Source organism: Castor canadensis, chromosome 10 (assembly GCF_047511655.1).
Source record: "Castor canadensis chromosome 10, mCasCan1.hap1v2, whole genome shotgun sequence".
In the NCBI taxonomy this organism is placed as follows: Eukaryota; Metazoa; Chordata; class Mammalia; order Rodentia; family Castoridae; genus Castor; species Castor canadensis.
In genome coordinates, this window is record NC_133395.1 from 111,887,633 (window position 1) to 111,911,624 (window position 23,992).

At 36.7% G+C, this 23,992-nt stretch overlaps 1 protein-coding gene across 11 annotated transcripts in view; it reads right to left on the reverse strand.

The window, feature by feature from the left end:
- Window positions 1–23,992, reverse strand: part of Sfmbt1 (Scm like with four mbt domains 1) — a 122,973-nt gene that overhangs the window by 43,566 nt on the left and 55,415 nt on the right. For 7 of the 11 annotated variants that reach the window (XM_074043936.1, XM_020175209.2, XM_020175213.2 and 4 more), the window contains 2 exons: window positions 16,788–16,939; window positions 8,048–8,142 (listed from right to left, as the gene is read on the reverse strand). In XM_074043936.1, the coding sequence (XP_073900037.1) occupies window positions 8,048–8,142; window positions 16,788–16,815 (123 nt within the window). In that variant the 5' untranslated portion in view covers window positions 16,816–16,939. Of the gene's footprint in view, window positions 1–8,047; window positions 8,143–16,787; window positions 16,940–18,705; window positions 18,878–23,992 lie in introns of all 11 variants that reach the window. The other 4 variants (XM_020175211.2, XM_074043932.1, XM_074043931.1 and 1 more) reach the window with 1 other exon arrangement.

The window sequence follows — 23,992 nt, forward strand, 5'->3', positions numbered from 1 at the left end:
TCAGTCTACCAAATAAATAGGTAGAATTACAGGTGTGAGCCTGGCTAACCTTGCCCATTTTTTATTCACTGTATATTTTGGATATCAATTCTTTGATGGTTATTTGAATTGCAATATATTCTCACAATAGTGTCTTAGTTGTTTTTTAAAAGTCCTTTGTTTTAATGTAGTCTAACCTATCAATATTTTTCCTTTTAAAATGTTATAGTACTTTTTCTATATTTTTAAACAAATCTTTCCCTAACCTTAGAGGTCAAAGAGATGACATGCAGTATTATCTTCTAGAAGACTTTCATATTTAGAACTGATATCCACCTGAAATTCATTTGTGTATGGAGTTAGGATCAAATTTTATTTGTTTTAATATGCACGTACAGTGGGCTATGGTGACACATGCCTAAAATTCCAGCACTCAGGAGGCTGAGGCAGTAGGATCATGAGTTCAAGGCCAGTCTTGGCTACATAATACAACCCTGTCTCCTCCTGCCCAAATAAATAAATAAGTACACAATTAAATCAGCATCTTTCCCAATTCCTATCAGTTGCCACCTTTGTTATAAACCAAGTGTCCTTACAAAAGTGGATCTGGTCTGTTTGTTTGTGATTTATCTTTCCTTAGAACAGCACTCAACTGTCTTAAGTAAGTTTACATCTAGTTTGTATCTAGCCTTCATGTTTTGTTTTATTCTTTATGTGTGTCTGGCTATTCTGGGTCCTTTATATATCTATATAAACTTTAGAATGAGCTTATCTAATTCTACACAAAATTGTGTATGTGTGTGGGGGTAGGGGTTGATTGGTTTGCAGTAAACCTACATACTTATTTGGGGAGACCAGTGACTTTTATTACATGAACAAAGGATATCCCTTCATTTATATAAGTCTTTAACTTACATTAACAATTTGGAGTTTCCCTGCAAACTACATTTTTGTTACATTTATTCCTAGTTTTGATGTTATATTGTTGTTTAGCTCAAAATAATTTTAAATTTCTCTTGGAACTTCTTCCATGACCCATGTGTTATTTAGAAATATGCTGTCTAATCTCCAAGTATCTGGGGATTTTACATTTATCATTCTGCTACTGATTTCTAGTTTAATTCCATTGTCATCAGAGCAGATACTACATGACTTTTATTCTTTTAAATTTGTTCACTAAGTTTTTAAGGCCCAGAATGTGGTCCATTTTTGTGAATGTTTCATGTAAGCTTGAGAAGAGTATATATTTTGCTGTTGTTGGATGAGGTATTTTACAGATAGCTATTATATCCAGTGCTGAGATCAACGATGTTCTTACTGATTTTCTGTCTGATCAATCTGCCCATTTCTGATAGAAGGATACTGAATTCTTCAACCATAATATTAGATTTATCATGGGTGGGGTACAATGGCTCATGCCTATAATCCCAGCTAGTGGGGAGGCAGAGATTGAGAGGATTGTGGTTCATAGTCAGCCCAGGTAAAAAGTTAGCAAAGCCCCACCTCAACAAATCATCAGGGTAGTGGTAGTGGCACTTGCCTGTCATCCTACCTACAGGGAGGCATAGGTAGGAAGACCACGGTTTGAGGTCAGCCCTGAAAAATAACTAAAGCAAAAGGGCAGGTCCTGAGTTCAAACTTCAGTATTGGAAAAAAAAAGTATTATGTATATATGATTCATCTGTCTTTCTTTGAAGTTATAAGTTTGAATTCTTGCCTCAAATATTTTGACAGTGTTGTTAGGTATATACACGTTAAGGATGTGATGCCTTCTTGCAGAACTGACTCCTTTGTTATTATGTACTATCCTTCTTTATCCTTGATAATGATCCTTGCTTTGAAATCTACCGTCTGAAATTAGCATACATTCTCCAACTTTCTTTTCTTGGTGTTAGCATGGCATATTTTCTCCCACCCATTTACTTTTTAATCTAAGCAGGTGCTCTACCACTTGTGCCATGACCTCAGCCCTACTTTTAATCTATATGCCTTTTTTTTTTTTTCAGTACTAGGAATTAAACTCAGAGTCTCTTGAGCTATGTCCCTAGACCTTTTGCTTCCAGTATGTTTTTTAGACAGGGTTTCCTGCTAATTTTCCTGGGCTGGCTTTGAACTATAAACCTCCTGTTTCAGCTTTATATATGTGTCTTTATATTAAATGTGCAATTTCTTGTAGACAACATAGATTTCTGTCTTGTTTTATGACCTATTGTAACAATCTCAATCTTTTAATTGGTACATTTAGACCACCAACAAAGTGATTACTGATATAGTTGGATTAATATCTGTCATATACAGAGATGGGGGTATAGCTCAGTGGTAGAGCATATACTTAGCATGTACAAGGTCCTGGGTTCTATCCTCACCACACAAAAGAAAAAATTTACCATATTCTATATATTACTATTTTTAATTTGCTGCTTTGTTCTTTCTTCCTGCTTTTCCCACCTTTTAATATTTTAAATGAGCATTTTTAATAATATATTTTGTCTTTTTATATCGGCTATATGTCTTTCTTATTATTATTTTCTCTTCTTTGGCCGTAGGGATAAAACCCAAGGCCTTACACATACTAAGCAAGCACTCGACCATGGAGTTACAATCCAGACTATCTTTTTAAACCATTTTTTAAATGGTTATCTAGAGTTTACAATATACACTTAACTAACTCAATTCACTTTTGAAATATGCTATACCACCTATGTACACATGGGTAGTATGAGTACATTATAATAATAAAATAATTCTAATTCCTCCCTCCTATATCCAGTATCACTGCTATCATTCATTTCAATTATACATAGTCTTACTTAAGCATATGTTTATACATGGACATTTATACATATATTTATACATTGCTGCAATTCATATTCTGAACTGTTGTCTGTTAATTCAATTAAAAATAAGAAAAATTAGGGCTGACAAAGTAGCTTAAGTGGTAGAGTGCCTGCCTAAAAAGAGCAGGCCCCTGAGTACAAACTCCAATACTGCCAAAAAAAAAAAATAAGAAATTATTTTATTTTACCTTCTCATATCTTCTCTAATGCTCTTTTACTTCCTCAGAAATCATGCAAGAAGAGAATAGAGTAAAATACTTAAAACACTGAAAGAAAAAGCCATCAACCCAGAATTCTGAATCAAGCAAAATTATACCTAAAAAGTGAATAAGAAATACTTTCTCAAACAAAATTTGAGGCATTTTGTGGCCAGGAGACCTGCCTTCCAAGAAATATTTTTAAAATTCTTTAGAGGCTGGGCGCTGTGGCTCAGCCTGTAATCCTAGCCACTTGGAAGGCAGACACTGGGAAAATTAAGGTCAGCCTGGGCACAAAGTTCCCAAGATCCCATCTCAACCAATGACTGAATTCAGTGATGCACACCTGTCATCCCCAGCTACATGGGGAAGCACAAGTAGGATGACGGAGTCCAGGCCTGCCTAAGAATGATGCAAGACCCTATCTCCAAAATAAACAACACAAAAAGGGATGCAGAGCGGCTCAAATGATACAAGTGCCTGCCTAGCAAGCACAAGGCTCTGAGTTCAACTCCCATTATCATCAATCAATCAACCAATATAATTCTTTAGTTAGATGGAAAATGATATAGATCAGAGATTTGGTTCTTGTAAGAATCTTTGTAAATGCTACAATGTACCCCCACCCAGCACAACGATAATAAATTTAAAAAAAGAAACTTGGTTCTACATAAAGAAAGGAAGAGCATTAGAGAAGAATAAAAGAAGGTAAAATTAAAAACTTTAATTTTTCTTATTCTTAATTGAGCTAATAGATAATAGTTTACTCAATATAATAACAGCAACAAAGCATGTGTTGATTATAGCTTATGAATGTGGTAGCATATAAATCAATGAATGACAACAATTGAATAAAGGATGTGAGGGAGGAATCAAGAATACTTTATTATAAGAATATTTTACATGACCTGTCAAGTAGTGTTACCTGAAAAAAAGACTTGCATCAGTGGTAAATATATATTACAAATCAAGGACAACTGCTAAAAATTTTTAAAAGAATTATAATGATATGCTAAGAGTATGGTGGTAAATGAAATAAGACAGACAAAAAAATATTATATATGTATGATTCTACTTATGTGAAATACAGAAAGTACAAAAGGGATTGCTCAGGATTGCAAAAAAGAAATGGGAAGTTACTGTTTAATGTGTATTGAGTTTCTGTTTGAGATGACTAAAAAAGTTCTGCAGATAGTTGTAAATACAGACTATACTTAATGCCATTAAACTGTGTATTTAAAAATGATTTAAATGGCAAGTTCTATGTATATTTTACCGAAATAATTTCTTAACTCATTAGTGGTTGCTGAAGTTTGCAATGTTCATCTTTAATAACTACAAATATTATTTTACCACTTCACATTATATAAAGATCTTCCAGCCACATATTCCCAAGTCCTCCTTCTCATTCTTTGTGCTATTGTAGTTCAATATACTATAAATGCACATTTCTATTTTTACTTTAGTTCTCTTTTTAGAGCTATTGCAATTAAGAAAAAATGACCTTTATATTTACTTATATTTATACTCTTTTCCATTATTTTTTATTTCTATATATAATTCCAAGTCTCTGTATTTAATCAAATTCCTTTAAAAACTTCCTTTAATATTTTTCTTTTGGGCTGGCAAAGTGGCTCAAGCAGTATAATGCCTGCTTAGCAAGCGTGAGGCCCTGAGTTCAAACCCCAGTGCCCCCCCCCAAAAAAAAAGAAGAAAAAATATATATTTTTTTCTCTTGACAGTTGCTTCTTTTATCTTATTTCTCTATGTTTCCTATAATTTTCTGGTTGGAAGTCAGATATAATATATAGAATAGTCAAGACTGAAGCAAACAGTATTAATGCCTGGAAATGGGCAAGTTTCTTTTTTTCTAGGGCCTTTAGTTTGAGGGAGAAGATTCAGTTAATGTAATCAGAAGTGGAGCTGGGCCTTTATGTTATTTACTATGGTTAGTCACAGTGCACCACAGGCTTCAAATTCCTGCAGCATCATGTAGTATTTAAAATGTAGGCTCACTTGCCAAAAGGTCTTTTTTTTTTTTTTTTGTCAATGCCTACTGCTCTACCCTCAGACTCAGGTCTTCTCTTTGTGACTATACCTCAGAACCTCTCACATACTTGGCTTTTGCCCTACAATAGACAGTTATTGGCCAACACTTTCCAACCTGGTAGTGCAGGGCAAGTGAGAAGGGGAATTCTCTGAGACCCAACTTCAATCTTAGGTTCTGTGTCCTTGGGTCTTAGGGATCCTACTCCCTCCCTCAACTCCAGGGGATCACAACTGTTTCAGCAGAGACACAGGGCTTTCCCTCTTTTGTTCTATTCCCTAGACTGCAATGGGCCTTCACCTCTGCCATTGGGTTGATAGGGTTTGTATTCTTTCCCCTAACAGCATAAAGTTTTTGTTCTAGAACACCCAAGTAGGGTTTAGTGCCTTTCCCACAGTGAGTACCACTCCCTCCACCAGAATGTGCCATGAGAAAGGCCCTTTCCTCCAACATGTGGTTCATGTATAACTCCTTCTTCAATCCTGTTTTCCAGCTTCCTGTGTGCCAATCTGGATTTTGCAATGCTCTTTCCAGGAGGCTACACATCCATTGACCTGAAGATCTGAGTTCTACCAACTTTGCCTGTGATGTGCTAGCCATCGGCACCCCATCTCAGAATCTTCTCACACCCATGCTTGATTTTCACAGTATTTGACAGCCCTTGCCCATACTATATGATTCAGGTTTACAAATATTTCCTACATGTAACAAAGAATATCCATTTGTTTTTCATTTTCTTACTGTTTTGTCATTCATAGAGGCAACAGCAGCATGTGTTTCTTTAAAATGACATCTTTAAGCTCACACCTATAATCCTAGCTACTTGGGATGCTGAGATCGGGATGATTGTGGTTTAAGGCCAGCTTGGGCAAATATTCATGAGACCCTATCTCCAAAATAACAAGAGCAAAATGGACTGAAGGTATGGCTCAAGTGGTGGTAGAGTACCTGGTTTTGCAAGTGCAAAATCTTGAGTTACCTCAGTCCCATATAAAATGACATCTTTAAAACCAGAAATTTGTAAACACCCAACACACAAAAAAAAAATAAAATAAAATAAATAAAACCAGAAATTTGGTAAGAGAATTTGTCCTTCATTTGAACATTTATATAAATAGATAAGCTTGGATAAATACACATCAGAATAATAATAACATGAAAAACAAGAACTCAAAGGTATCACATAACTACTAAAAGGCTCTCCATATTAAAAAAAAAAGTTCATTGAAAAGAACTACAAAAGATTAATATAAGAAAAAATAAAATCCTCACCTGAAATGTACAATTCTCATGACTTTAACTTGGGACCAATAAACTATGAAATAATCAAACAGAGCAAGCAATATGACTTTTACATGAGGACAAACTGAAAATGATAAGGCTCTTTAGTTTACAAAGACAACAGCTAAAAGAATATGACCCAACTTCACAAAATCATAGTCAATACTGAGTATTAGTGTCTTCACAAATCCTAGAACAAAAAAACTATCCTCTGCTGAACAGTATCATGGACTGAACCGTGCAACTCTTAAAAGTCACATATTCTAACATTAACCTCTAATGTATCTAGATACAAGCTCTTTATGGAGGATGTCTATCTATTCAGGCCATTATAACAAAATATCTTAGATTGAAACATTTATTGTTCACAATTCTGGTAGTTGGGGAGTCCAAGATCAAAGCACCAGAAGACTTAGTATCTGATGAAGACTATCTGCTTCAGAGGTAGTATTTCTTCCTGGGTCTTCACATGACAGAAGGGACAAACTCAACTCCCTTTTATAAAAGGCACTAATTCCACTCATAAGGATAAAGTTCTCAGGACCTAATCACTTCCCAAATGCTTTACCTTTTCATATCACCACACTGGGGATTAGGGTTCAACATATGAATTGGGGGGTGAGGGACACAAACATTCAGATCACAGCAGAGATAATTAGGTTAATAAGGTCATAGGGTACAGCCACAGTACAACAAAATTCATATCCTTATAAGAAGAGATACCAGAGGGCACATGTGCAGACGCGTATGTGCATTTAGATGCACACATTCACTCCCCACAAACTGTCTTATGTGAAGACACAAGAAGGCAGCCATCTGTAAACTTAGAACCCTCACCAGAAACTGACCATGATCTCTCATCTCAGGCTTTAAGTCTCTAAAACTGTGAGAAAGTAAATTTCTGTTGTTTAAGCCACCCACATCTACAATATTTTGTTCACAACAGCTAAGCAGACTAAGACAAATATGAAGTAACTTTGTTCTTGAGACAGGGTCTCACCTATGTATCCCCAGACTGGCTTCAAAGTCACTATGTATCTCTGGCTGGCCTTGACCTCACAATCTCCCTGCCTCTGCCTTCTGAGTGTTGAGATTATAGGTGTGTAACCACATCCAGAATTATTAATTTTATGTGTTTTTAAAGGGAATTTAGGGACAACAGGTTAAAAATGAAGCCCTACATGAAAATTATTTATATTTTTCTTATATTCTAAAGTTACTACATAGGGCAAATATACTGTATATTGGCAGAGCATTCAATTGGGCTGTTAAGGCATAAAACTGGGCTGCACAGGTCACAAATATGACCCAATGGACAACATACTTATGCTTCTGCTCAACTAAGGGACAGAAAACAATGCTGCTGAAATTACTTTCAATGAGCAAACCAAAGTCACAAAATGCAATAAAGATGAAGAAAAATAAACATTTTTCTTCAATTCATGAGGTTTTTTTTTTTTTGACAAAAATGAAGGCATTTCATGAATGGTCAAAGAGAGAAATACTACATTATGAAGCAGAAAATATAGAAAACCAAAAAGGATTTTGGAGTATGTTAAGTTTTCTTAAGGCAGATAGCATGAAGAGGGAAAAGGAAAACCATTTAAATGTTTTCATGGCCCCTAACTTAAAGTAATTCTAGATTCTCTAATCATGATGCAGTTGAAAAGAATATAACCAGCAAGGCAAATTCAGTCATCACTTACATGTTTAAACGATCCATAGGGAACTGCTGTGGACCCTGTCTCTTCTAGATAATCTTCCCAGCTTAATTCCACTTCTTCCATACCAGATCCAGCATCTAAAATGAAAAACCAAAACCAAAATTAAATTGGGTGAATCCCAACTAAAGAAAAACAAAATTAGTAACCTAACTTACAGATTTACAGAATTTACTTCAGGACAAGTTAATTGATTTTACACAAAAGAATTAACTAGGATTTTATTTATTTATTTATTACTGTTTTAATAGCAGATTACCTTAGTCTGGAGGTGTGGTTCAAGCAATAGAGCAAACACAAAAGCCCTGAGTTCAAACCCCATTAACACCACCACAAAACAAACAAACAAACAAACAAACCCCAGTACTGCCAAAAAAAATCGTAGGTTACCTTAGTAGACTATCAATGAAACTCAACAGAATAGTATTTTGACTTGCTCTCTCTTACTGGGAAGTCAACAAATCTGAAGTGCACCCAAATGGATCCTATGAAGGTAGTGGAAGTGTAAAACTATTTGAATCACCTTGAACTGCAGTTTAGTATCTAATAACAAACATTTAGGATATGTAATAGACATTTCAAACTTAAAATTTTCAATCTAATTTTCTCCAACTGAATAAAAATACTATGAGTCAATTATTTTAGCTCCATCAAAGAAACGTGAAGTTATCCTTGTTTCCCCTCCCTGTTCTTCACTCATGTCCAATCTTTCAACAACAAAAAAAACCCAATAGGCACTATCTTTAAAACATATACCAAATCTAACCACTTCTCACCTATTTATTGCTGTCTCTAGACCAAGACCTAATCACATTATCATTTACTTCTCAGCAACACTTACACAAGATCTGAAATCTTCAAGAGACTATAAAAGCCCTACATGATCTGACTGATACCTGGCAACCTACCCTTTCACTTTTCACCAATCACTGCATTCAGGAGACAATGAGTTTCCTGCCTTTCATTTATTTTCCTTTTTATTTTTAATTTTGAGACAGGGTTTCAACAATGTATTCCATACTGGCCTCAGACTTACTTATGTAACCAGCCTGGCCTCAAACTCATGGTTCATCGTCTTGCCTCCACCTCCTGAGTGCTGGAATTACAGGGTGGTAGGATTACAGGCATACGCCACCATGCCCAGCTCCTTGTCATTCTTTATTCATGATTTTTTTTTTTTTTGGCAGTACTAGGAATTGAACTAAGGGCCTTGTACTTGCTAGGTAAGCACTCTACCACTTAAGCCACACCCCTTGTTCTTTTGCTTCTCATTTGTTTTTCAGGGAGGGTCTCAAGTTTTTGCCTGAGCCACTACACCTGACCAAATCATACTGTTTCTGCAAGACCTCTGCATTAGCTGTTGCCTCAGCTTTTTAGACAGTGGGAAACACACCTCCATTTCATTCGAGTCTCTACTCAAATACTGCCTCTTTGGAAAAGCCTTCCATCACTACTCATCTAAGTGGGGTTCTGCTGCCATTTTCTTCATTCCTACTTGGCCAGAATACCATGTGCCTTTTATCTCCCCCACTAGAACACGAACTTCATGAACATAGGAATTTTGTTTTGGACACTCTTTATCTCTGTCACCTGGGCTCAATATACCTGGTATACCATAGATACTCAATAAATACTGAGTGAGCCAAGATTCAAATACTCTATAACTTAATGATTCCACTTTGCATAGATTCTGTAAGAGCGAAGGATTTTTGTTTGTTTCTTTGTTCAGTAACATATCCCTTTGCCTAGAACAATCCTTGATACAGAGCAAGTTCTCAAAAAATAGGTGTTAAATGAATATACCCTAGGGGAACCCAGGCTTCCCATGAACACAAAAAAGCAAAGCTGTGGATATTCACCACAGCACTGTAATAACAAAAGACTAGAAGCAATCAGTAGAAGGATAAATTGTGGCAACCTTCAAAACAATACCGCTATATAACAGTATGAAATGAATGAGTTAGTATTGACATAGATCAATCTCAAAAAGCCCACATTAAATAGAAAAGGCAAATACAGAATGAAAGTATAACTAGAAATAATTTGAGCTTCAAAACAAAACTGTGTAGTTCACTTGCCCATTTCTTTATTGGTTCATTAGTTTTGGGAGAATTTAGTTTTTTAAGTTCCCTGTATATTCTGGTTATCAGTCCTTTGTCTGATGTGTAGCTGGCAAATATTTTCTCCCACTCTGTGGGTGTTCTCTTCAGTTTAGAGACCATTTCTTTTGATGAACAGAAGCTTTTTAGTTTTATGAGGTCCCATTTATCTATACTATCTCTTAGTTGCTGTGCTGCTGGGTTTTCGTTGAGAAAGTTCTTACCTATACCTACTAACTCCAGAGTATTTCCTGCTCTTTCCTGTATCAACTTTAGAGTTTGTGGTCTGATATTAAGATCCTTGATCCATTTTGAGTTAATATTGGTATAGGGTGATATATATGGATCTAGTTTCAGTTTTTTGCAGACTGCTAACCAGTTTTCCCAGCAGTTTTTGTTGAAGAGGCTGCTATTTCTCCATCGTATATTTTTAGGTCCTTTGTCAAAGACAAGTTGGTTATAGTTGTGTGGCTTCATATCTGGGTCCTCTAGCAATAAAGGAAATGCAAATTAAAACCACACTAAGATTCCACCTCACCCCTGTTAGAATAGCCATCATCAGCAACACCAACAACAACAGGTGTTGGCGAGGATGCAGGGAAAAAGGAACCCTCTTACACTGTTGGTGGGAATGTAGACTAGTACAACCACTCTGGAAAAAAATTTGGAGGCTACTTAAAAAGCTAAACATTGATCTACCATTTGATCCAGCAATACCACTCTTGGGGATATACCCAAAAGACTGTGACATAGATTACTCCAGAGGCACCTGCACACGCATGTTTATTGTGGCACTATTCACAATAGCCAAGTTTTGGAAACAGCCAAGATGCCCCAGCACTGACAAATGGATTAAGAAAATGTGGTATCTATACACAATGGAATTTTATGCAGCCATGAAAAAGAACAAAATGCTATCATTCACTGGTAAATGGATGGAATTGGAGAACATCATTCTGAGTGAGGTTAGCCTGGCCCAAAAGACCAAAAATCGTATGTTGTCCCTCATATGTGGACATTAGATCAAGGGCAAACACAACAAGGGGATTGGACTTTGAGCACATGATAAAAGCGAGAGCACACAAGGGAGGGGTGAGGATAGGTAAGACACCTAAAAAAATTAGCTAGCATTTGTTGCCCTTAATGCAGAGAAACTAAAGCAGATACCTTAAAAGCAACTGAGGCCAATAGGAAAAGGGGACCAGGAACTAGAGAAAAGGTTAGATCAAAAAGAATTAACCTAGAAGGTAACACCCACGCACAGGAAATCAATGTGAGTCAATGCCCTGTATAGCTATCCTTATCTCAACCAGCAAAAACCCTTGTTCCTTCCTATTATTGCTTATATTCTCTCTACAACAAAATTAGAAATAAGGGCCAAATAGTTTCTGCTGTGTATTGAGGGGGTGGGTGGAAAGGGAGGGGGCAGAGTGGGGGGTAAGGGAGGGGGTGGGGGCAGGGGGGAGAAATGATCCAAGCCTTGTATGCACATATGAATAATAAAACAATAAAAAAACTGTGTAGTATAATTTTATGAGTACATACATATTAATAAGAGTATGAAAACAAGGATAGAAAGAATATGCATGAACTTCAACAATGTTATCTTTGAGGATAGTGAGAAGAAAACAGGATCAGAAGAAACTCAAAAGAGGCTTAAACTGTATTATTTTAGTTTTTTTTAAAAATGGAAACACATAGCTGGGCATGGGACACAGACCTATAATCCCAACACTTGGGAATCAGAGGATGGAAAGTTCAAGGCCAACCTGGTCTACACAGTGAGTTTCAGGTTGGTTTGGACTACATAGTGAGATCATGTTTTTAAAAAAAAAAGTTGGGCACCAATGGCTCATGCCTATAATCCTAGCTACCTGGGAGACTGAGAATGAGAGAGGATCAGAGTTCAAGGACAACCTGGACAAATAGTTCATGAGACCCTCATCTCAGTCAGTAACTGGGCACAGTGGCATGAATTTGTCATCCCAAGCTACATGGGAGGCTGAGATCAGGAGAATTCATGGTTCCAAGTCAGCCTGGGGTGGGGGTGAAGTTTGCCAACCCCATCTCAATGGAAAAAAGCTGGGTATGGTGGTACATGCTTGTCATCCCAGCAATAATGGGAAGTGTAAAATAGGAGAACTGCGGACCAGGCTAACCTGGGCAAAAAGCAAGACCCTAACTCAAAAAAAAGAGGAACCACATGATGTGCACTGGAACCCACATCAGAACTATAAAGAATACCACCATCGTACCATTAGGGTAACTATTATCAAAACAGCAGAAAAGGGTGGAGGGCTACAAAAAAAAAAACAGTGGAAAATGACAAGTGCTGGTGAGGATATGGAGAAATTAACACATTTATACAGTACTTGGAAGTAATGTAAAATGGTGGAGTTACTATGGAAATCTACATGTCAGTTTCTCAAAAAATATCATATGAGCTAATAATTCTACTTCTGGGTAAAAAAACTGAAAGCAGAGACTTCAAATAGTATTTGTACATGAATGTTCATAGCAGCAATATTCAAAATAGTCGAAAGGTAGCCATGTCTATCAATGGATGAATGGATAAGCAAAATGTAGTATATACACACAATGGAATATTATTTACTGTTTAAAAAGGAAGGAAATCCTGAAGCAAGCTACACAATGAAGCATGAGGACACGATGCTAAGTGAAATAAATAAGCCAACCACAAAAAATCAAATGCTATATATATGCTTCCATTGATGCCTCGAGCAGTCAAATTCATAGAGACAGACAGGAGAATTGAGGGAAATGGACAATTATTGTTTAATGAGTACAGAGTTCCAGTGTAGAGAGATGAAGAAAGTGCTAGACAGAGATACCAATGATGATTGCATTACAATGTGAATGTACTTAATGCCACTGAATTGTATATTTAAAAGTGGTTAATATGGCAAAATTTATATTATGGACATTTTAACACAAAAAAATGGGAAAAATTTTGACAATGTTACATTTACTAAATATTTATGGTAAGTACATGGCTTCCTGTTATATTCTTTTCCATACATTCTTTATGTATTTGAAATTTCCATTAGAAATATAAGCCAACATGGAGTGCTTTCAGAGCAACTTGGAAGTTTAGGTCAGTGGATGGTCAATTTCCATTACTAAAACATAACTAGCCTGAGTAATCATGGTCCTGGGGAGGACTTCAATTCCTTAAACAGCATGTTAACTTAAAAATTAAAAAATAACAATAATAAAAAATTGATGGATCAACTGAAATCTCTCATATATTAAAAAATACTAAAACTGAGAAGAAGCAAGACTATGAACAGTGAGAAAATGAGTAAAATATATTAAGAGTTTATTGAAAAAAGAAATGTAAGTGATCCTTAAATATGTGAAAAGATGTGCAATTTTTGTCCTTTTAAGAGAAATGCAAATTACAACTACATTGAGGTATCAGTTTGGAAAAGTTTCAAAGTCTGACAATATACTCTATGAAAGTTGTGATAAAACATAGTAACACAGTTCCTGTGGAAGAAAACTTGGCAGTATGTAACAAAATTACATACGTATTTACCTTTTGATCCAGCAATGCCACTTCTAGGAAACTATCCCAAAAATATGCTGGCAAAAATACAAAAAGACTTATGTACAAAGCTCTTCATTGCCAAGACTGGAATGACCCAAATATCCACAAATAAGGAACCAATTGAATAAATGTATATCCATGAAGTATATACATCAAAACCAAGACACCCAGTTTTGTACAGCTATAAAAAGCAATGAAAATCATCATGTACAGAGATTGTGGAATAGTGTCCAAAACACATTAAATGAAAGCACAGTGTAAAAGGGTTTTTTAAATCTCTATATTTTGCATAAGATAGAAGAGATATGAGTGTGGGTATATACACATGTATATGTGTGTATACATACACATATTTGTTTACATTTTTTTAAAGGAACAATAGAAGAATAAGTTATAAGGTAATAAAACATAGGTGGCCAAGGAAAGAAAGGATTAGTGGCATCAGGCTAAAAGTGAGAATCTCATTATAGACATTTGACTTTGTAAGTATGTAGATAATTCAAAAATTAGAATCATAATTAGATAGGCATGGAGGTGCACAGCTGTAATCCCAGCAGTTGGAAGTGTAAGGCAGGAAGACTGCAAGTTTGAGGCCGGTCTGGGATACACAGTGAGACCACTTTAAAACAAAACAAAACAAAAAAAAAACCACTGGGCAGTGGCTCACACCAATGATCTCAGCTACTCCAGAAGCAGAGATGGGGAAGATCACAGTTCTAAGCCAGCCTGGATAAAAAGTCAGCAAGATCCCCATCTCAATCAGTAAGCCAGGAGTGGTGGTGTGTACCTGTGGCCCCAGCTACATGAGAGGCTATAGGTAGAAGGATCACAGATGATGCTGGCCCAGGCAAAAACATAAAACCTTACCTGAAAAAATAACTAAAGCAAACAAGGGGTGGGGCCATGGCTAAAGTGGCAGGGCATCAGCCTCACAAGTGCAAAGACCTGACTTTAAACTCTAGTGCCACAAAGAAGAGCAGAGTAGAGAAAAGAAGAGAAGAGAAAAGAGAAGACAGCAAAAACATAATTGAAAGAAAAAAAAAAACTGAAGAAACTGAAAATGAACTGAAACAAATGAGCCTAATGGTTGCAAAACCAAAAAAGAATTCCTTTAAGTCATATTAAAATACAAGATTCTGTCAGGAGGCAGAGGCAGGAAAATCAAGAGTTCAAGGCCAGCCCATGAAAATCAGTGAGACCCTCTCTCAAACACACACACAAAAAAGTATGATCCAAGTGGTGGAGTGAGAACTGGGTTCAATATCCAAGTATAGAAAAGAAAAACAAAACAAACAAAAAAACCACCACCAATACTCTGCTGGCAAACTCTAGAAGACTATTTTAAAGGCGAAACATGAATTTTAAACTGCATGCTGTTATCTTACTGATATATTTTGAAACAATTACAGCACTATTATAGAAGAAAATTAGTAATGATATTAATAGCATTAGGAAACAAAACATTTCCAAAAGAGAAGAGCTAGAAACATAGACATCAAAGTCCTTTAATTTTAAATACCGGCATAAAACTGTGAGTTTCTTTTCTCTTCAAAATATTCATGTTTTCTATGTTTGTGGGCTGACATAATCTCAACAAATAAAGCTGGGTATAGTGGTACACACCTACCATCCCAGCTACTAGGGGAGTATGAATGGGAAGATCTTGGTCCAGGACAACCTAGGCAAAAAAATGTGAGACCCTATTCAAAACATAACTAAACAAACAGGGCTGGAAGTATACTTTGAGTGATAGAGAGCCTCCCTAGCAAGTGTGAGGCCCTGGGTTCAAACCCCAGAACCACAAAATTGCTATAAAGATGCAAAGAAATTATACCTCTTACATTGCTGGCTGGCAAGAATGTAAAATGGTTAAAATGGTACAGCCACTCTGTAAAGTAGTCTGACAATTCCTTTACTATCAGTCCTATGATGTAAAGATTGTATTTCTTGGCATTTATTCTCACCCAAATGAAATGTGACTATTCATAGTAACTTATTTTTAATAGCCAAAAACTAGAAAAGACAACATGTCTTTTCTACCAGCAATAAAAACTGACTACTGACATATGCAAGAACTTCAACCAATCTCAAGACTATTATTTCGAAAGAAAAAAAAATCGTGAATGGTTGTATACTGATTCTATTTATGTAACATTCTTTAAATGACAAAATTATATGGAGATGAAGAGATGACTAATTGGCTGGGGTTAAAGAGGATAGGGAGAAAAAAAGGATGGGTGAGGGAGCTCTTCATGGTGATGGGATAGTTCTATATCTTAATAGGAGGTGGTTATAGGAGTTACAGGAGCCTACATGTGATAAAAATGACACAGAACTACACATGCTTTATACTAAAATCAATTTCCTGGATTTTATATTGTATTATAGTTATAAGAGAAATGGGAGAAACAAAGTGAAGGGAAAATGGGTCTTGTTAATACTATCTTTGCAAGTTCCTGTGAACCCAAAAATTAATTCAAAATAATTAGAAAGTAACCCTCAGTTTCAGCTACTGCAGAGGCAGAAATCAGGAGGATTGAGGCTTGAGGTTAGCCAAGGCAAAAAGCTAGTGAGACCCCCCCCAATCTCAATCAATAATAATAATGATAATCAATAATAATGTTGGTGCACACCTGTCATTCCAACTACATGAGAGGCGTCAGTAGGACTGCTCTCTGGCCTGAGTAAAAACCTGCAAGAACCTACTTGAAAAATAACTAAAGCACAAAGGACTGGGGATGTGGTTCAAGAGGCAGTGCACCTGCCTAGCAGGCACAAGACCCTGAGGTCAAACCCCAGTACCACAAAAAAAGTAACTATCAAAATCAGAACTTTATTTTTAAAAAGTCTGTTCAAAAAAATTACATATTTTTTTCAACAAACATTATTAGTATTTCTTAGTGCTAAGTTCTTTGTCGGCGCAAGAGATAGTAATGAAAAACAACTAATGACTCAAAGAGCTTCCAATTTAGTGGTAGAAAGACAAGTCAGACAATGCAACACAGGCAAGTACCAACTGTGCACTCTAGAATAAATTTGCTCAGCAAACCAATACCTGCATCAAGCTGCTGTGCCCCGCTCATCTCCACCGTACATGGGTTGTCTCCTCCCACACAGGAAAGGCCTTATGGTTTTGCTAAGATCTGAAAATAAACTTCAAGTTTCAAACGTCTGTCCAGTAGGCATTCAAAAGTCCAAATGAAAGTGCTGAAAATCAAAAGGAACACAAAAACAGCTTGAGTTCAAGGTGGCTTTTGGCTGGGTTGAAAAGTAAAACAAAATCACACTGGCAAAAGAGTCAAGATTACAGGAAAAATTCACACTTTTTTTTTTTTTTTGGTGGTACTGGGGAATGAATTCAGGGTCTTGTGATTGCTCTACCACTTGAGCCACACCTCCAGCACACCTTTTCTAATTTTGAAATTTCTGTGTATGTGTGGAGAGAAGTATGAGTAGGGGGTATTTTTTAGAGTGGTGACTTACCCAGTGAATTAGATTCCAGGTATCATATTTATCTAGTTTTCCATTTCATTTCTCTAGAATATTATACAGAATCAAATTTAGCAACTATATTGATCTATGATTACAAAGAGAAACCCCTAAGCTGATGGAGTGGCTCAAGTGGTAGAGCACCTGTTCAGCAAGCGTGAGGCCCTGAATTCAAACCCCAATACTGCAAAAAAAAAAAAAAAAAAAAAGAGAAACCCTCCAAAATAAGAAACCCACTTGAACTCATTTTTACAATAGCTTTATTGGAGTATAATTCACAAAAAATTCCACAATTTCTCATTTTAAATGTACAGTTTAATAACAGTAAACTTACACAGTATGTAATTATCATTATCAAACCAATTTTAGAATATTTCCATTGTCCTGAAAAGAAGCTTCATGCTCATGTGTGGCTCCTCCCCATCTCAACCCTGGGTGCAAGCAACCACTAATCTGCCTTCTGCCTCTAGAGATTTTGCCTTTCCTAGACATTTCCATAAATGGAATCATATAGAATATGTGGTCTTTGTCTCTAATTTTTTCACTGGGCATGTTTTTGAGGTTCTCCCAGACTACAGAATAGATGAATCTATTTATTCTTGCTATACACACATGTAAAACCATCTAAAATATTATCTTTCTATGTTCCTAACAGATTGGAAAGAGTAAATGAAAATAGGGTTGCTATGGGAACATGAACTAACTGCAAAAGCAACAATGCAGAAAACTGTAAAAGTGGGATAAGTACTTAAAATCGCAGTTTGAGGGTGGTATTCTGCAAGATCAAGCAAGTCTACCTCCCTAAGAGCTTTGAGTGTATGTAGAGCTCTCAGTAACTGGTTCTCATAAACAACTTTCATCACTAAGAAAAAGATAGCTTAGATTTTAACACATCCTTTGAAAAGGTTATCAGCTACTGTAGCTGTGCTCATTCTAGCTCTACAGCTATGCAATCTGATATAGTTTTATTTACAAGATAAGGACTTAAGATTTTAAACTTTCATTTCATAAAAAAAGTTCTAATAGCTCTTAAAACTGTGGATAATCCATTTTAAATAACTGCCAACTTGCCCAAATCATATCCCACAATATAAGCACTAAAGCCTATACATTCTCATAGGAACAAATGAATGGAAACCAGAGATTGATCTTTAAAGCCACTAAAGGTGCTCTTTTCCCCAGGTTTACTATTTTACCTTAAACCCCCAAAATTCACTCACTCCCCACACATTTAACAATCATTACTTGAGTAGTTGGGGAGTAAAGCAATTAAGAGAGGTCTGGCTTTCATGATGTTGATTTTCAACTGGGGGAAGGGGGGGGCAAATTAAGACAACAATTTAAAGCAACTATTTAAAGTGCTGTGAAAGAAAAATACTAGGTGCTAAGACTGAACATAAAGACAGACCTAAACTGAACTGAGAGGTCACCAATTGTGTTCCTCAGAAAATGACACTTAAGGAACTGAGTGTGTTGGCAGATACCTGTAATCCCAGCTACTCAGCAGGCAAGATCAGGAGGATCATGGTTCGAAGCCAGTCCAAACAAAAGTTAGCAAGTCCCGATCTCAACCACTAAGTTGTGCATGGTGGTACCTTCCTGTCATCCCAGCTATGCAGGAGGAGTAATAGGGAGGATCAAGGTCCAGGCCAGCCACTAGGCAAAAACATGAGACTCTATTCAGAAAAATAAAGTAGAAAGAGCAGGGAGTGTGTGGCTCAAGTCGTAAAACACCTGCCTGCCTAGCAAGCACCAGAACCTAAGTTCAAACCCCAGTATTGCCCTCCACCCCCCACCCCACTGCCACAAAAAAAGAAAAGAACATTTAAGCTGCGTTTAAAGGGAAAATAACAAACAAAAAGGGAAAAAGGGAAAAGTCATAGAGAACAGGAAACAGCACATACAAAAGGTTTTATGAGGGGGAAGGAACTGAAAAAAGGCCACTGGTTGAAGCATGGGAACCAAAAGACTAAGTGACATGTAAAACCAGGCAAGAAGAGAAGGAATAACAGCAGCTAATATTTACTATGTGCCAGGCCCTGTTCTAAGCACTTAAGCATATAAACCATTTAATGCCTCCCAACAACTCCACATGGTGAGCATCAACATTGTGAGGTCATGGACATAAAGACAATTACTGTACCACAGGATTCATAGCTAGGAAGTAGCAGAAGCAGGTTTTATTTTTTTAATTGTTTATTCATTTATTCATATGTGCATACATTGTTTGGGCCATCTCTCCCCGCTGCCCCTCGTCCCCTCCTCCTCCTCCACCTCGCTTCCAGGCAGAACCTGTTCTGCCCTCTTCTCCAATTTTGTTGATGAGAAAACATAAGAGATAATAAGAAAGACTTAGCATTTTTACTAGTTTGAAATAAGGATAGCTATACAGAGAGATTCCTAGAATTGCTTCCATTCACATGTGTATCAAAACCCGAACTGGTTCATCTATACCAGACCTCTTCACTACTTACCAGTCACCTTCCCAAAGTGGCCTCTGTCAGTTTAAGATTACTTTATTCGCTCCGCTACAGTGGGCACATCAGACACTTTCAAGTTTTAGGTTTCCTTCCCTTTCCCTATTCCTCCTGCACGCATTCTCCCCTTAGTGTGTGATCCATGTCCAATAGTATTGCTGCATTTGTTTTAGGTCTATAATCCACATGAGGGAGAACATACGATTTTTGGGCTTCTGAGTCTAGCAAACTTCGCTTAAGATGACGTTCTCCAGTTCCATCCATTTACTTGCAAATGACAAAATTTCATTCTTCTTTGTGGCTGAGTAAAATTCCATTGTGTATAAATACCACATTTTCTTAATCCATTCATCAGTAGTGGGGCATCTTGGCTGTTTCCGTAACTTGGCTATTGTGAATAGTGCTACAATAAACATGGGTGTGCAGGTGCCTTTGGAATAACGTGAGTTGCATTCCTTCAGGTATATCCCTAGGAGTGGGATTGCTGGATCATGTGGCAGATCTATGTTTAGTTTTTTAAGAAGCTTCCATATTATTTTCCAAAGTGGTTGTGCTAGCTTACATTCCCACCAGCAGTGTATGAGGGTTCCTTTTTCCCGACATCCTCACCAACATTTGGTGGTGTTGGTGTTTCTGATGATAGCTATTCTAACAGGGGTGAGGTGGAATCTTAAGTGTGGTTTTGATTTGCATTTCTTTTATGGCCAAGGATGGTGAACATTTTTTAATGTGTTTTTTGGCCATTTGGACTTCTTCCTTTGAAAAAGTTCTGTTTAGTTCAGTTTCCCACTTCTTTATTGGTTCATTGATTTTGGGGGAGTTTAGTTTTTTGAGCTCCCTATATATTCTGGTTATCAGTCCTTTGTCTGATGTATAGCCAGCGAATATTTTCTCCCACTCTGTGGGTAGTCTCTTCAGTTTAGAGACCATTTCTTTTGTTGTGCAGAAGCTTTTTAATTTCATGTAGTCCCATTTGTCCATCCTTTCTCTTAGTTGCTAGGCTGCTGGAGTTCTACTGAGGAATTCTTTGCCTATATCTATTGCTTCCTGAGTATTCCCTGCTCTTTCCCATACTAACTTCAGAGTTTCGGGTCTGATACTGAGGTCCTTAATCCATTTTGTGTTGATACTAGCACAGGATAATAGGCATGGATCTAGTGTCAGTTTTCTGCAGGCAGATAACCACTTTCCCAGCAACATTTGTTGAAGAAGCTGTCTATTCTCCATTGTACGTTTTTGGTGCCTTTGTCAAAAATAAGGTGGGCATAGCTGGTGGACTCATATCCAGGTCCTCTATTCTGTTCCACTGGTCTTCATACCTGTTTTTGTGCCAGTACCATGCTGTTTGTATTGCTATGGCTCTGTAATATAGTTTGAAATCAGCTATTGTGATACCTCCAGCATTGCTCTTTTTGCTCAGTATTGTCTTGGCTATTCATGGTCTCTTGTGTTTCCAAATGAATTTTAGGGTAGATTTTTCAACCTCTGTGATCAATGTCATTGGGATTTTGATGGGAATTACACTGAACATGTAGATTGCTTTTGCTAGTATAGCAGCTATTTTACTATGTTAATTCTACCAATCCTTTCCACCTTCTGTAGTCTGACTCAATCTCTTTCTTCAGAGGTTTGTAGTTCTCCTTGTAGAGGTCATTCACATTCTTTGTTAAGTTTACTCCTAGGTATTTGATTTTTTTTTTGAGGCTGCTATAAATGAAATTGTTTTCATATATTCTTTCTCAATTTGCAGAAGGTTTTAAATCAAGCAACATGTCTACATTTCATGTCCTCAAACACTGTATTATATTGTCTCTCAATTAGAAGCAACTTTTCTTTTTTTCTGTTTTTGGTGGGACTGGGGTTTGAACTGAGGGTTTCACACTTGCAAAGCAGGAGCTCTACCACTTGAGCTACACCTCCAGACCATTTTGCTCTGGTTATTTTGGAGATGGGGTCTCAGAAACTATTTGCTTGGGGTGGCCTCGAAATTTGATCCTCCTGATCTCAGCCTCCCAGGCAGCTAGGATTACAGGCATGAGCCACCAACATCTGACATCCAGCTCTTGTTGTTTTTAAAAGAGGAAAGGAAATTATTAAATCTGTGTTTTCTAAAACATCATTCTGGGGTAGGTGGAGTAGCTCAAGCAATACAGTGCTTACAAGCATGAGGCTCAAGTTCAAACCACAGTACCACCAAAAAAAAAAAAAAAAAGAAACCAACAAAATTACTCTGGACCCAAACAGAGAAATCATAAAAGGAGATGGCAATGATAACATATGTGGCCAAAGACAACCATAAATAACATTCAAAGTCAAAAGAGGTGGGTGAAAATATTTGTAACACATAAAAGGTAATAGGTAAATTTCTATTAGTGATGAGTAAAACCAAAATTTTTCATTATGTGCTGTTTTTCAGCTTTCAAATTTGTTAAACTTTTATAACAGAGAGCATCCGGTATTGGCAAGGAAGGTAGAAGATGTTGGGTTAAGATTGGTCGCAAATATTTCACACAAAAGACAGATGTGGAAGGATATATAACCAACAGTGTTAAGCACAGAGTTATCTGTGATGGTGAGAAACTGAAGATAACCTTTATGTTCCCCAAATAGGAATGACTGTCTATAACCCCTAGGATTTAGGGAGATCCGTGAAAGCCTTTGGGAACACTATTCATATCGCTAAGTAAAAAAAGCAAGTAAAAGACCTACTGTCTATGTGACTATGTGAGTATGTGCCAGGTGCATCATTTGCCAAAGGGAGGTAACAGAGCTATTCCGCCTCATCTACCACTCAGGACTACTAGTAAAGTAATCCATGAAGAGCACTAATGATAAAGTAGGCCACTGAGGAAACACTCAACTAATATTAACTGCTTTGCAGTGTTGACAGGGCCAAGTTCCTATGGCACTAATTTTGAGGATCATCTTTCTGTGTGAAGTCTTAACACTTCAACATGGCTAATAAACATTTGTTGGTTCACTTCAGTAGAAGAAAATGTCATTTATTGCTTACATCCATAAACTCTTAGAACACACTATTTTGTACAGAAAGCAATAGGGTAAAAATAACTATAACAATATATAAACAAAACTTCAAAGCTAGAAGACATGAGAGAAATGAAAATTTTATGTAGCTGACTTAAGGCTTGCATCACCACATAGATTTTAGCTGATAAGTAACTAATTCATCATCTTAATAGATGAAGCCTTCTGCTGTGGAACATGTTACCTCTCTACTGCTATTCTGCTGTCTTTTCATGCAGTGAGGAAAAAAGTAAACAATCCAGGGACTTAATACATGGAAAAGTAATTCATTTATTTCCTATTCATATTGTTTTACTATCTTCATTTATTTATTGCAGTTTATGGTTTTATAATCCCTCCTGTGGTGACCAGAACACATAAAAATTTATTCATTTAAGTAAGTCCTCATGAACCAACTGAATTGACCTTATTCATCTTATTTAGTATTTCATGTATTTATATATTTTTTGAGACAGGGTCTTGCTAAGCAGAAGGTTTGCAGTTCACTTCAAAATTGTAATCCTTCTGCTTTAGTTTCCCCAGTGCTGGAAGTATATGCTTCCACCGCCATACCCAGCTTTATTTAATATTTTAGTGAACTAAACAGGCGCCTACATATTTGTATAGATAACTGCTTTAAAAGGTTATCTTTTAAAACTTGCAGTTGGCAAAAAGAACCATAACAAATTTAAAGGACAAGATATAGATAAGAAATTATTTCTAGCACATATAACAAAATACCAATAGCCATAATAATAGATTTAGGTCCCTGACATCCACAGGGTGGGCAGAAAGTTCTGAGGCTATCACTGAAACCAGGTCCCCTGACCCATAACTTCTTGCAAAATCTCCCTGCTTACAAAACTGCAGAAAACTTCCTGTTTTTCAACTAGCTGTACATACCAAGCTGTTCCATCTGGTGATCACTGACAATCAAGGCCCAACAACCCAGTTGTTCTCTGAAACAGATACCTTCCCCCCTTTGATGGATGGTCCCTCCTATAAAGCCCACAACCCAATCTACCTGGGCTGCTGCACTCTGAACCTGAGAGTCAGCCCAGCAGTCTGGCCCCCAATAAATCTTTCTTTTCTACACGTGGTGTGGTCTCTGTTTGGCAGTTCCTTATAATAGACAATACCTACAAACACAGTAAATAAAAAAGACTAGGCCTAATAGGGAAATGAAATTTTTAAAAGAGTTATGTTTGAATAAGAATTTAACAGAATACAAATAACCCATAATCATATGAAAACATATTCAACTTGAACA